The sequence below is a fragment of the Galeopterus variegatus genome, unplaced genomic scaffold (assembly GCF_000696425.1).
Source record: "Galeopterus variegatus unplaced genomic scaffold, G_variegatus-3.0.2 Scaffold1905, whole genome shotgun sequence".
Classification (NCBI taxonomy): domain Eukaryota; kingdom Metazoa; phylum Chordata; class Mammalia; order Dermoptera; family Cynocephalidae; genus Galeopterus; species Galeopterus variegatus.
This window is the reverse complement of record NW_007728016.1, coordinates 252,039-267,221: the sequence shown is the minus strand read 5'-3', so window position 1 is coordinate 267,221 and position 15,183 is coordinate 252,039. Positions and strand designations below refer to the sequence as shown.

Genomic DNA, 15,183 nt, shown 5'->3' with positions numbered 1-15,183 from the left:
AATGTTGAAATCGTTAATCTATCTGGAATATACACTGGTATAGTGAGTTAGGTATCTGGTTTTCTTTTTTTTTTTTGTCTTTTGTCTTTTTTTTCCGTGTCCGGCAACGGATCGCAACCCTCAGTGTTGCCCCCGTACCGGACCAGGGACCGGCAACGGGATTGCAAACCTCGGTGTTGCTCCCACGCCTCGCTCAGCCAGTGAGCGGGAGCCGGTCTGTATGTGGGATCCGAACCCTCGGGCGGCAGCGCTGCCGCGCCTCCTAAGCAGCGCACTATCCAGTGCGCCACTGGGCCGGCCCAATGTTGGTATTATTATAACCATTTTACAGAGGAAAAAATTAATATTCAGAGAGGTTAACTATTTTGCCCAAACTAGACGAAAGCTCAAGGCCTGTGCATGATTGTAACCACTGGTCTCTACTTCCTTCCTTAGCTTTATACTAAGCCATGCCATTTACCCCTTGATGGCTTAAAGGGCAAACAAATTCACTAGACTTCACTGCTGATGACATTTGGGGTTACCATTCTCCTTATGATCTATAAAGAAAACAAGAACAGATATTTCCCTCTAAATTCTGTCCTAAACCTGCTGAATAAAATGCTGTTATCCTTGAGAGGAACATAGCTAAAGCCTGACTGATGGTCTGATTTAAGTTTCTAAACATCAAAGTGTGATTAGGACCTAACAGAGGTTCTTCATGAAATTCGCTAGAGCATTGTGCACCATGGATTGGAATTCATGCTCTACTGGGCCATTCTGAAATAGTCCCAGAGAATGAATCACCACAAGCATGAAAGACAGACTACATATACTGCACAAGAAAGTGGAAAGTAAATTGAAACAATTTAATGGTGTCATAATTTTAAAAATTGTGTTGATTGCAAATTAATTTTTCAAAACTCACCAATTTTTGTTAATTCAGGACAGGAATTGATTCTAAATATAAAATATAAAATATTTCCTTTTCTTTTCTAAGTATTTGGAGAACAGAATATATAACCACTTGTTTTCTGAAAAGAATATATATATTTGAATATCTGAAGCAGAAATCAATGGAAAATTTCAAGATACATGTGATAACATTCATCTCCCAAAGGCATCGGTTCAACAGCTTAATAATTATAATGCAATCATTTGTTGTATGAAATGAAATAGTTTTGAGTAAAAGTCATCTAAGTCATAAAGGAGTAACAGAATAATTTCTCAGTTCTACTAACATGTGAATTTCACAAACTAGGACCCTGTTGTCTAGCAAGGCAACCACAGCACCACAGCAGCCCCTGCAGTCTGACCTACTCTCTCCCATTAGAGGCAACAAACAGAACAGGGACTTTGGCATTTCAGAACAGAATGAGGTATTTATGTTTCTCACATTTTCTTGCAAAGGCTTAAAATGAAAATTTCTTACCAGGAAGTTCCAGTTGGCATCAATTTGAGTCACCATGCGGGAGAGGAACACTCCCAGGAAGAGGAGGGAAAAGAAAAAAGCTGTCACGGACACGAACATGACCCATCCTTGTAGCAGAGGTAGAGGGATGTTGGAGGAGGCAACCAAAATCCAGACGAGACCCCCAAACAACTGAAAGTAAAAAAGAAAGAAGGAAATAGGTTTGCTTAAAAGATACCTTTTGTGCAATGGTATTAAACATGCCTGCATCACCTACATTCTACTTTCCCCCCCAGGCCAAGGCACACATACTTGCAATCCCACCCACTATCTTTTCTCTGTTATTACACCAGATGCCTTCTTTCTTTAGGTGAAAGACCAGTCCTTCTATCTGGAGGCCTGATCCAACCTCACACCTGTGTATCCATATTGGACCCTCTTCCTCAGCCCATGAACATGCCCTGCTTTCTCTTGTCACCTAAAAACATCCTCCTTTGACCCTGATGCCTCTCTAACTACCACCCTTTCAATGTATTTTCCTTTTCAACCATTTTTAAAAAATCACTGTTGCTTGGTCTCCACTTTTCCTCTCCTTGCAGTTCCTCTTCAAATCACTATGAACTGGTTTCTGCTCTCACCACTTCCTAGAGAGTTAATTAGCAAAAAACAGCTATGTGTTTCTAATTTGTCACATACAATGGTCATTTTTCTTTCTTTATCATGACTAGTTGTATGTTTGATATTATTGCCTATATAGAGAACAATGGTTGCAGCAGTAGTACATGATAGTAAATAAAAGCTACCATCATTTACTGAGTATCTACTATGTGCCGGACACAAGAATACATATTTCAGATACTTATGGATCTAACAGCCGATAAATGCATACTACATGTCAGGCACTGTGCTAGGTTGCTGGGAATAAAATGGCAAACAAGCTACACTTGGTCTCTGCCATTACAGAACTCAGTCTGTTATAGGAAAGAGACAACTAAGCAAGTGATTGAAATGCTGCTTAATAAATGGCACCATAGGGCAAATAATGGGTACTGCATGCAGCTCCACAGGGCAAGGGCACTAAATCCAGATTTGAAAAGTCAGGAAACACGTTTTAGAAGCAAAAATCCAAAGGAGATGGCTAGGAGGTAAAGCAGAGGGAGGACAAGGGTGTTCCAGGGTGGGAGCTGAGAGACAGCCCAGCACAGGTGAGGAGCAGAGCTCAGCATGACAGGAGCTCCTTGCAACAAGTGGGGAATGATGAGAGCTGTGAGCAGCTGAGCTGAGGGGTCCTGAAGGCCAGCCCAAGGAGCTGGACTTCACCCAAGGGCAACAGGAAGGCCACCATCATCTTGAGCATGAACTAGCATGATCAAGATTTTATTTAGAAGTTTCTGTACAGCTAGAGTGTGAGAATGGAATGGAGAGGAAAGTGTAGAGGACTGGGGGACCACACAGGAGACTGCTATGGCAACAATGCATAAACGAGAATCTGAGCACTGAGGACAGAGAGAAGGGAATGGATTACAGAAAAATTTAGAAGTAGCCATGATGGTAATTGATGACTGACAGATGTGGGACATGACGGAAAAATAACAGATCAGCAGAATGCCCAGATTTCTGGTTTGGGCAACTAGGATTAGGTGGGGAAACACAGGAGGAGAAACAAGGAGTGAAAATAATGACCTTTATGAATTTAACACCATCAGTCTCCTCTATACTACCACTAAAGCAACGAAGGCTACTCATCTTTTGTATGGCATCCCAAGTCTTTTGTGATCTGACCTGTATTTTCCATCCTGTCTCTTGCTACCAAGTCCCTCACATTCTGTATTATGGGGTAGGGGGTGGGGAGTGAAAATCCATAGTTTAAAGACAAAGCTCTCTCACATCTGAGTGGCCTGATGCTTGTCGGCCCAAAATGTCCTTCCCTCCCCATGTGTATTTGAAAAACTTCCACTCATACCTAATATTCAGCACATCATCTAAAAAATCTTTTTTTTTTTCTGAATTCCACACTATGCTCAGTTAGCCCTTGCTCCTCTGGGCAACCTCCCTATTAGGGATTTTTACATGGATGAGACATATTGCAATGGACTCCCCTTGGCTTTCAGTCCATCAGAACTTCCTGGCAGCATACGGCTTGATATGTCTCTGAATTTCAAGCCATTTATTAGTCTACATAATAATCCTTTCTAATTATCAGTCAGGCACTATGCTAGATTTGGCAAAACAAAAACCTAGACTATACACCTGCCCTGAAAACACCTCAGGCACATGGGAATCAATCTTCCTGTCCTGTTCTCTCCTCTCCTCTCCCACACAAATATTTGTTTAGTGAACAAACTAGTGCTCATACGAGAACAGTTTGCGTTCCGAATATTAAAACCAATAATCATTTGTATCTTTCCTCTTAAGTATCTAAATACCCAAATTGCACAAATCACTGAAAGTAAAAAAAAAGTTTTTATTCAAGTTTCAAAAAAAAGGCTTACTCATAGAATTTGTTACAGCTTTGACGAAACATTTTGAAAAAATAATAAGTTATCACTTGAGCAATGATAACTAAAGCACCATTCTAATAAATTTACAGTTGTGGTGTAGTCAAGTCCTAATTTCAAACAAAAAATTAACAATCAATCCAGAAAGTTTTATAAAATAAAAGTAATAAATACTAATACATACTAAAAATTTTAATCACTACCTTATCAGTGACTATGAAAGAAAAGCACTTGTTCCTGGTAAAAGATAATCTGCTTTTTCATACAGTTTAATAAATATTTGAAGGTAATAAGAATGTCTTCAATGCATCAGTCTTTACTTTTCCTGCAGCTTCTTCTTTCTGGTAGTCTTTTTGATCTGCCCACTACAAATAGCTTACATGACTTTACAGTTTAAGAAATGTCATTATTAAATATCTCTTAATTTAAGAGTCATTTACTGAGAATCTTCTGCAGGTATAAAGAGTGAGAAGAACAGTTGGCCACTGTTTATGAGGGATAAGCAAACCCAAATAGATATGCATAATAATATGATGTAGGGATTGTGATAAATTTACACAGCCTCTAAACAAAAGGCTACGTGATTCTTTGTAATTAAACATGGCATTTAATAACCTGGACTGGACCTCAGACAGGTCAGTGCAAAACCTAGTGCTAGGTACTGTAGAAGAATACTCAAGAATAAAACAATACAAACCAAACCAAACCAAACAAAAAACAAAACAAACAAACAACAAAACCCCAAAAGGGAAGGTTCCATCTACAAGAGCTCTAAATGAGGAAGAAATAGGTACCATTAAATCTGATTCAGGAGCAGATTGTGGTACATGCTATAAAAAGAGCTCAACATGGTGTACTCTGAGAGACCGGCAGAGGGGAGAAAAAAATGTAATGGGTGGAATCTGGGAAGGTAGGCAGGTTTTGAAGTGAGCTTTCAAGACAGACCAAAACTTTTGACAGTGAGGCTATAATGTGAAACAGCATAGATTAACTATTCTTGCTGCACTCAAAATTATAGCCCTTCCAGCCCCTCAAAGGCTTGGAAAGGGAACTAAGTGCTTATATGAAAAGTGACCAGATTCGCCTCCTCATTTGTGGTTGTGTGTGTTGCATGGAAAGGGAGCAAGAAGGGGTGAATGAACACCCCTCCCTTTCTCTCACATAAACACATACACTGCATCTCTAGGTCAGAGATTCTACGAAATCTAGATGCAAGCCCTGCTCACCAGGCTAGCCTTGGAAGATAGAGGATGGGCCAGGGAACATAATTAAGTCCACTCTGGAGAGCCGCCTTCCTCCTTTCAAGAGTATGATGCTGGTGTATGAGTCACTATAACCTTGACACAATTATTTCTTCCCTACTTAATGACTTCCTTTTGACAAAAGCTACCTTTCCTTCTGAGTTTCCCAAATTGGCTCCAACTTTTAAAATTGAGCTTTTAACAGCTCTACTACTATGGGTCAAATGTGTCCCCCCAAAGTTCATGTACTAGAAATTTCATCTTCATTGTAACAGTGTTAAGAGGTTGGGAAATCCAATTAAGGTACTTGAAAGGTGAGGTCTTTAGGAGGTGATCAGTTTCTTAGGACTGTGCCCTTGTGAATGGATTGATCCATTCATGCAGTAATAGGCATGGCTCAGATGGCTTTACAAGGAAAGGAAGTGATGAGGTTAATTCTCTCTTGCTTAGCCCATTCTCACCACATAACATCCTGGTCGCCATGGGACCCTGTAGAGAGTTTCTACCCAGAAGGTGGCCCTCAGCAGATGTGTTCCCTGGACCTTGGACCTCTCAGCCTCCAAAACTATAAGAAATAAATTTCTTCTGTTTATAACTTACTCAGTTTGAGATATTCTGTTATAAGCAACAGAAACGGACTAATACAACTACCAATGCTAGTATATTCACTTCATCTCATTCTGGGCTTTAGAAGTCAGAATATTTACTAGACATAGTGTAATTATAAGTGTCTCCATTTAGTAGAGATGATTCTGGAGGAATATGTTTTCAGAGATGAAAGGCATAGCACACAAATGGTTAAAATCTAAGAGAGAATAGTTGATAAAGTATCATAGCAACTGCAGAGTATGCACAGTACTAAGAAAGGTATTAAGAATGCCATGTTTCGCCCACGATGTTCTCATCTTGGATCAGAATCCACATTCTGACCTGTTGCTTACCACTGACTTCCCTTGCTCTTTAGTATTGTAGAAAGTCTGATAATTATGTATAAAGCAGCCAAATACATCTCAATTTGAAATTTATTTAAAAAACTAAGTCAGGGCTCCTAACACTGAACTTCAAGCTCTCACAAAAATACCCTACTTCCGGGTAACGCAAAGGTAAAAGTAGATAGCAGCCTTCCCCTGAGGCTCGGTTACCCATTATCTTCTTAGTCCAACTGTAGGTGTACTTGGCACACTCCATAAGTACTCAAATATATTCTGAGTTTCACTTATTAAATTGCTACACATTTGTAATGCAACTGATCTTCACTGTGGTTTAACATATATTTGCCCCTTTAGTTTGGCTTCTGCACACCTGAAGGGTATGGCTTGGCTACATCCCTCCTATAAGAAAACCACGGAAGTATTCATCCACAAATCACACTAAATTGGACCCTCAGAACTGGAGTTAAAACATGTTCTCACTAGAAAATACGGACTAGTAAAAAAAAAAAAAAAAAAAACTAGAAAATGTGGAATGGTAAAAATACATAGTCCCATGGGAAAACACAGTTGAGCAAGTAGCAACTATTACAATTCTGGGTGCATGGATTACAGACTTCTCAACTTGTCTCCTATTTGGATGGTCCTCTTTTGTTCCCAAAGGGTTCCCTTTTTGCAAATATGCTTTTTCTTTTCAAAAGTCACTTATTTCCTAATAACCTGCTTTTAAACATGTCCTCCAATATCTTAGCTAATAATTTTTAAATCAATTTGACCATCCGTCTTAGTGTATACTTATTATTGCACTAGGTAAACAGGCTAATTTCTATTCTGACCTATTTTCAGTTAAAGTTTGGAAAGAGAATAGGGAAAGGTAAGTTAATCTTAACAAATGAAAGCCTGGACAGACTATCCCTAAGGAAAAATATTTCATTATTTAGAACTTTCTGTATATAACATATAACCCTCTTTTTCTAATTCTCCTATTATGTACATATTGGACATTTTGTCACTCAATTGTAGTGAGAATAAACATCCAGCAAGCCTAGCAGAAAAAAGAAAAAAAAAATTGTTTCCCAGTTTGGCTTATAGTTTGAGTAAGAGGCTAATGCTAATAATAACAGAAATATTAGTTAACATTTATCATGCTCTTATGTTCCAAGCACTATTTTAAGGGTTTTATTTGTACTGATTTAATCCTTACAAACTCTGAGTGATAATTAATATTACTATTCCCATTTTACAGTTAAGTGAGGTACAGAGCAATTAATAACTTGTCCTAAGTCACACAGTTAATAAATGTTAGATGTGAGATTTGAACCTGGCAATTGGTTTTCAGAGTTTATGCTTTTAACCTGATGCTATTCTGACTCTCTCAAGGTTTAGTGTTCATTGTAAAACAGGGTTTCTATCCATTTTCCATATGATTCCCTAAAATCATATATAATTTTGTAGATAAGTACATATGCATTTTTCTGAGGACACAGTCCACAGCTTTCATCAAAATCACAAAGGGGTTTGTAGCCCCCCACAAGTTCAGAACACATTATCTACTTGTTAACCTCGCTCATCCATTTTAGTGGATGCTGACTTATTGGGTATCTGCACATGAAGCATCACAGTTATATAAGTGCTTGATATATTCAGAAATTTATCATCTGGGGAAAAAAGATTACCTACAAGTAGCTCCACTTTACATACAATTTGTATTTTGAAAGATTTCTTCTAAGAAAACGGAAAACATGCTTCAGTCAACAGATACAATATAATAACTGGTAGCAACTCACAAAAGTGTACACTCACTAATAATATAACTGCAGCCCAATAATGTAACGAAATGTTAGAAAAATGTTATAAAAATGTTTTGCTAATGTTATAAAAATGTAACAATACTAGAGAATACAGTTGCCTACCTCCCCAAGCTCACCTTCTTCCCAGCAATATTCTGTTTCCTACAATCCTTTCTTCACACTCCAGTCTTTGTTACACACAGAAAACTGACCACACTTGTCCATGTTTCTGCCTACCTAGCCTCCATTAAAATTTTTGCTGGATAATTAAACTCCAGTACCAAGTCTTCCAGAAAGACTTCCCTGGCTGGATGCCACCCCTTGGTGCTTCCACAGTTACTGATGCATGTATCCTCCATAGTTTTACAGCTAGATTGAAATCATGAATTCACATGCTTTTTGCCCACTTGATTGTGAGATTAGAGTCTGCAATATTGCCTTAAACATCTCTGTACTTTATGCTCAGAACCCAGCACAGTGCTTTCTACAGAAGATGGTCAATTGCATCTTCCTTGAAATGAATGCAAACCAACCAGTGTGTGACAAATGGTTCTGGAAGAAAATGCTACAGAAGTGTAGTTTGGAATGCTAGGAGCGCACTGTCGTCTGGAGCCCAGCTCATTCCCTCGTACATGATGGGTGCTCAAAAATAGGCAGGAAGACTAGAAAGGTAGGAGCATGTACTTCTCAATTTTCAAGTTATTATTGGCAACACCCACCACCTAGTACAAGATTTCAGCAGGCTGAGGTAGAAAGTTATGAGAAAGTTGGCACTCTTGCCACTCTCATTTATGACACCCCATTTTTAATCATCTTTGGGCCTCAAATTTGCCCAGATGTCCCATTATTACTGCAATTACCACTGATTTTGACCAGGGGAAGTGTTGTGCCTTACTCTGCTCCCTCCTAACCTCCCCCATTAATCTCCATCTGCCCTCTAACCATGCTGACTTTCATCCAAACTGGTCCTGGACTAGTCCTGGTACAGGTCTGAATTAGAGGTACAAGTCTGCAATGTTTTTATTTTAATTAGGGAAAGGAAAACAGGATGAATTCTGGGAAGCAATGAGAAATGATATATAGGAAAAGCCTATAAACAAAATATACTAATTGAGAAATAAGTTTTGATTTTCATCATTACTTTTTAAAATTTTAAAAATATATTTAAGAGCACTATAAAGCATTATTTTTTCTTCCTCCCCATCTGACCCAAACTTCCATTTCAGTTTCTTAAATAGCTGATTCTAACCCTAAAATGGAAAGCACATACTATTGAGGAGAAATTATGTTACGCCCCCCTTTATTCTTGTTTATAATTTCTCTTGATTTTTAAAATCCTCTTTTCATGTTTGCGGGTGACTAGTTATCATGTAGATTAGAAATGTTCCTGCATGCCAACGCCCTGACATTTGCAGGAACCTTACAAGTCACTCCCTCTTTTCTTTCTCTTACGTATCTTCTTCTGAAAGCTATTATACAAAAGAGTGTTACATACAGTAGCTACGAAAAGACATAGCCCTTTCATATGAAATAGGACATTTGGGAAATTCAGGTCAAATTAGATACCTGGAGAAGAATTACGGCATTTTAAGAGTTGGGCAAGACTTAAGAGGATATTTACTCCAAAGCTGCTCTTTTCCATGCCAGTCAGTTTCTCCAGAATATTTTCACTCACCTTTCAGTTTGCACTACAGGACAATCAAATAGCATTTGCTAAGTACTGCACGTGCACAATATTGGGTACGCCAACCTGATTCCTGTCCTTTATCATTACATGGTCCTTTCTGTTCAGCCATATCAATGCAGATACACCACGTCCACAGCTCCTACTACCAGGTACAACATTTCTATTGAGCTCTACAAAACAAATCTTCTCTCCTTGATCTTTTTCTTTAGAGCTCAAGGTCAATGTTTTCAGCAACTTGGTTTTAAGTTTTCCACATTTCAGTTCTTCATATTTCTTAAAGGGCTGCCAGTCAGGGAAAACGATTGCTGGCAATAACCTGTGTCAGGAGCATTAGTTTATTTTCTCTTATGAAACTTTAAAGACTCTTTCCATGCAGATGGAGATTTTTAATCCAGAGGCAAAAGGAAAAATCCTATTTGTATGACTAAAAACCACTTAGAGAGGCAAATACATCCACAGCTAGCCCCTTCTTGCCCACTGCAAATACACAATGCCCCTATGCAATCAAAATCTATTTTCCAGGCAGGCAGGCAAGCAAGCAAGCAAGCAAGCTGCTAGCTAGCAAGCTCTACACAACAGAACATTTATATGTTAGTCTAGTGTCAAAACTTTGGTTGAAAATAACCTGAAATTCCTTCCATAGATTTATCCCCATGACTGCACCTGCCTCCACAGCCCTTCCATCACCATCATCTTTCCACTAACATTTGTTTTTCTGGCATAATTCCTCTGAGTTACATCTTATATTTAAGTCTGACCTAGTATCATTTCAGGATACATCAAACTTTACATACTTGTTTGACCTCCTAAACCTCTCTCTCCTCTCCATCCTTCTTTCCTTGGCCCTATTTCAGGTTTTCATCATCCCTCATCTAACCTATTGCAATAAGCCCCCCTAACTGATCTCTCCGCCTTCAATATCTCTGTTTTACAAAAACACTTTACTACTCAAAGATTTCTAAGACAGATCTAAGTTTATCCTTGTCCTTCAGCAGCTCCACATCACAAACAAAATAAATTCAATGCCTTGGCCTAGCATTTCTCAGCAAACCACAACCTGAAACTTACCTGCTGTTTTTCCTTCTTCTGCCATCTTCCCACCTATCATGCCAAAAAACTAACAATTATCAGAACCTTCATGCCATGATCTTTCCTGTCTCTGACATTTGCACATGCTCTTGTTTCTACCTGAAATTCTCTTTCCCACTTTTTTCCGTCTATTGGACTCCTGCTCATCATTGAAAGCTAAACTCAAATGTCGCACCCCATTAAAGCTGACATTCTTGGTTTTTCCAGTAGCAAGATGTATTCTACCCTGCTTTTTCACAGTACTTTTTATAAATCTATTTTAGCAATTCAAACACAGCATCATAATTCTTTCATGACTTTACACTCTACCATATAGTAATTTCTTCCAAGGGCAGTAGCTATATTCATTATCTTGTTCCCAAGGCATAAAATATGTCTGATGTGTATTATGTTCTTAATTATATGTTAAATAAGTGAAAATTATTGTGGCATCCAACACACTGCAATTGGAAGCACGTGAAAAAGAGTCCTAGAACATCTCCTATAAAGAGAAATGAGAATGAATAACTTGGGTAATATAGACAGTTTCCTAAACACAAACTATGAAACACACTGAATTCAACAAGGACTGTTATTCTTTTTAGTGATTAACACTGTTACATTTAATCTCTCCTGTGTGTTTTATGAGATAATCTCATTGGGAACAGGGACTCTAAATATCTTGTTCAGCCCAATAGTACAGATGATCCAATGTCTTTTTCTTATAGACCTGCCTGGAAAATGCTTTATCATTTACTTACCATATTTAACTCTCTCTTCCCTGAATGGTAGTTATTTTTGTGAATATCCCCTCAACTAGGTTATAAGGTACTTCAGGTGAGGAAGAGTCTAAACACCTTTCTTCCCAAAAGAGTGCCTTGTACATGGTAGGTATTCAATAAACACTTGATGAATGATTTAGAAAATATTCATTCAGGAAATAGCAAGAGATTCTGAAAGTGATAACTTCTGAAGGTTATGTTTTCTATCCTGAACTAAAAGGCTTTGCCTTGCAATACTAACTTAGTATTAAACTCTTTATGGCAAGCACACATTAGTAAGTATAGGTCAGACCATAAAGCAAAGGGTTGACAATTTAGGTATCCAGGAGCGGAACACGCCTATGTCAAAAGCCACACTGTGTATGTGAGGTTGTAATATTTTCTACCTGTGAAGCCAATGCTATAAATTACTTTACCTGGTGCTGTTAGGTTGACAGTATTTATATATTTCACATTATCTCCCCTCAAAATGGCTTATACCTGAGAGATTGTGAATGGAGTACAATAAGGGGGATTGGAATTGAGTTTTTTGAGCAAAGTTAACAGGTTAGTGTGAGAACTGAACTCTACGATCAAGGTCTCATTAGCTTAGTCAACTATTGGTAGCCCTGTCCATCTTCATCAGATACAGTTTTCTCATGTTAAGTTTCAGAAGTCAATAGCAGAGAATACATACATAAATACATAAATAAAGAAGTCTTGAAGACAAATAGACTTGAATAGAAGGTCAAAATTAAGAAGGAGTTTGGGGATATCCAGAAACACTGGCAGAGGCTAAAATAATAGGTCCCCAGAATGGCGACCACCTAGCATTTAGGACTGTGCCTGGGGAATTCTCACATTTAATTTACAGAGTGAAAAGTTTCTGAAGAGGAGCCACGGGAGACCAAACATTTTAAAGGAATTGGAAAATTAGAGGGAAATTGAGAAATCTGGGAGCAAAGGGGGCTTAAAAGTGTTTACTTAGCTCCCATCTGTACATCCACTCAGGTAGGCATTTTAGATAGAGGGGTAACAAGGCAGCTTTGATCTCTGCTCTCTTAAAGCATATAGTCTGATATCTCTGAACAGTTTAGAAGGATGAGAGCTAAGAAGGAGCTATAGTTTGGCTCCAAAGTGATCTCTAGTTTTTCTAAGGTCACTATGATCACTGGATCATTTTGGTCATTTTCTTTAAGGGGGGAGGAAGACGGAGGTGATATTCAAGTAAGAAAAGGTAATGGGGGCCTAAAATTTAAACCTATTAAGATGTTTGCACATAAAAAGTGAAAGGCAAACTAAAATGGCTTTTGGAAGTGATGCTGTTCTATCCAGGTAAGAGTATGAGTCATGTTTCAGGAGGTAAGAAGCCAGAGGAAATGAAGAGATAAGAGAGATGAACTGGACACTTCTGCAAGTCTGGGATCCCTCCTCAGATAGGGAATTGGTTGAATTTTTCAGAATTTTTTTTTAGCAGATTCACATTTGCAAGAGAAGAATTGTCTTATTGACAGTGGTTCCCAGCTAGGACTGTATATTAGAATCTCCAGGGAAGCTTTAAAATGAAAAAATAAAAGTACAAAAATTGCTGACTCTGGGAGCTCCACCAAAGATTCTGATTTAATTAGCCTGGGCTGGCAACAGCATTTAATTTAATTAATTATTTTTTTTTTTGCAGTTAGCTAGTACAGGGATCCAAACCCTTGACTTGGTGTTGTAACACTGCACTCTAACCAACTGAGCTAAATGGCCAGCCCATTGGCAGCAGCAGTTTTAAAAGCTGCCCAAGTTTATTAAGTTCAGAAAGAGTCGAGAAGTAACCACTGGGCTAGATTTTAAATGATAGAGAGGGGGGCGGGAAAGAGGGGGGAGAGAGAGAGAGAGAGAGAGATGGGGGAGGAGGAGGGGAAAATTGAGTAAGTCACCTTCTACTTTTTTTTCCCCTCAGAATTAGGCAGTGTTTTCCAAAAGTATGACATAACCACAGGTGGCTCTTGAGATGGTACTTGATTTGATCACACACAGAGATGTCTTTTTTGCATACATATACATATATGTGTAAATATGCTTGTATTTACACAGATATGTAAATACAAACGTGTAAAGATATATATTGTAAAAATATATATTTACACATACATTTGTAAATATATATTTGAATAAATATTAGAAAAATATAACTAGAATATCAAATTTGAGATTTCATTTATATTATTACTTAGAATGAGGCTAAGGTAGGTACTGAAGTTTAGAAAGTAAGTCTAAGTGAACTTAGTAAATTCTAGTACAGGTGGAACACGGATATGCATATGGCAAAAAACTTCGAAAAGAAGTAGGCAAACAACTGGAGCTTGGGGAACACAGAACTAACATAGTGCAGAACCAACGAAAACTTTCTTCCCAGATCTTACTGTGCTAAACAAACATGTCTCCCACGGCAATGCGGCCAGCCCAATGCCATCTTCTCTGCCCTTCTCATATGGATGCCCAGCCTCATCAGAAACATTAAGATGCTTTTTCATTGGGCTCAAACTCAAACCAGCCTCCTCTAGCCTCTCAGTCACCATGTGATTACTGATGTCATAGCCTGTAACTCATTTGTGTCTCCTCTTTCAGATTCAAATCTGAGCTAAACTTAGGGTCGCTTGGCCACCTTAGCATAATAGGGCAGAAAACCAATGCTCACACGGCGTTCCAGCCCCAAAAGCACAAAAATGAAACCCAAGCAACCCAAATCCAGGTTATGGAAACTCAAAGGAGCGAGGGAAGAGATGAAAGCCCCAAACTAAGCAAACAAAACCAGCCTGCAGGAAAGGCACAACTCGCTAACATTTCGCTCTTTATTTGACATTCTCAGGGCATGATGCAACCTCGGGTTGCCCAATTTATATTTGCAAATTTTCCCCTTGTCCACCACGAGCTTCGGAAGCTGCCAACTCCATAAAATTCCTTTTAAAAAGTTCAAGTATCTAGCCTAAGAAGGTTGAACGACAGGTCAGGTGACCCTACCTTTACTTGGGTCCAACAAAAGAAGGTTTGGAGTTGTGCAGGTAGACTAGGGAGAGCGTGCGAAGACAGGCAGAGAAAAACGTGACAGCGACGTTTCCACCTTTCCCCTACCGTTCTTACACCCATTGGTTAGAATCTGCCAAAGGCACTATACATACCTCACCTTTCCCCTGCCCTGCCTCCTGAGCCCTGCTCCTCTCCCCAATCCAAAGGGCACTAATGATGGCAAGGGTGACGGGAGTGGGAAACATGCCCAGGTCTTCCACCCTCTTCCTCTTCCTGCTGCCTCCCGCCCCCGCTTTCCGCATGGTGGCAGCCTCCTGGTCACCCAGTCCTCGGCGACACCTTTACACCACCCAACAAGATGGCAGGTTAGCAACAGGCGAGGCCCGGAGCGCCGGCTCTTGCTCCAGCCGAGCGCGGCCCCCGGCCAAGCCCTGAGTCTCGGACGGCTCCTCCAGTACCCAAACACCCCTCTTCCCGCAGAGTCCCCGGTCCCCCGCCCTGCCGGGCCACCTGCTCGTTCTCTCGGGGCCATTTCCGTCGCCGGCGAGGGAGCAGGTGCCAGCGTAACAGGTGCCAGGCGAAAGGGCCCGGGCGGCCGCGCGGGGCACGGAGGGGACTGCGGGAAGGGGCGCAGGAAAAGGCCACGTCGGAGGGAAGGAGGCTGGGGGCGGACGCAGAGGGAGACCCCCGGGGTGAGGATGCCGCTGACGGTCCTCGCTTCCAAGGCTGCCCCACTTACGATCTCCAGGCAGACGAAGGCGCCGGAGTAGGTCCGCAGGATGTCGGGGCCGGCGGGCAGGGTGA

At 39.9% G+C, this 15,183-nt stretch overlaps 1 protein-coding gene across 1 annotated transcript in view; it reads right to left on the bottom strand.

The window, feature by feature from the left end:
* Positions 1-15,183, bottom strand: part of MAL2 (mal, T-cell differentiation protein 2) — a 34,791-nt gene that overhangs the window by 17,077 nt on the left and 2,531 nt on the right. Inside the window, exons 2-3 of the mRNA XM_008579531.1 lie at positions 15,119-15,181; positions 1,412-1,582 (exon numbers count right to left, since the gene is read on the bottom strand). Coding sequence (XP_008577753.1) covers positions 1,412-1,582; positions 15,119-15,181 — 234 coding nt within the window. The remainder of the gene's footprint in view (positions 1-1,411; positions 1,583-15,118; positions 15,182-15,183) is intronic.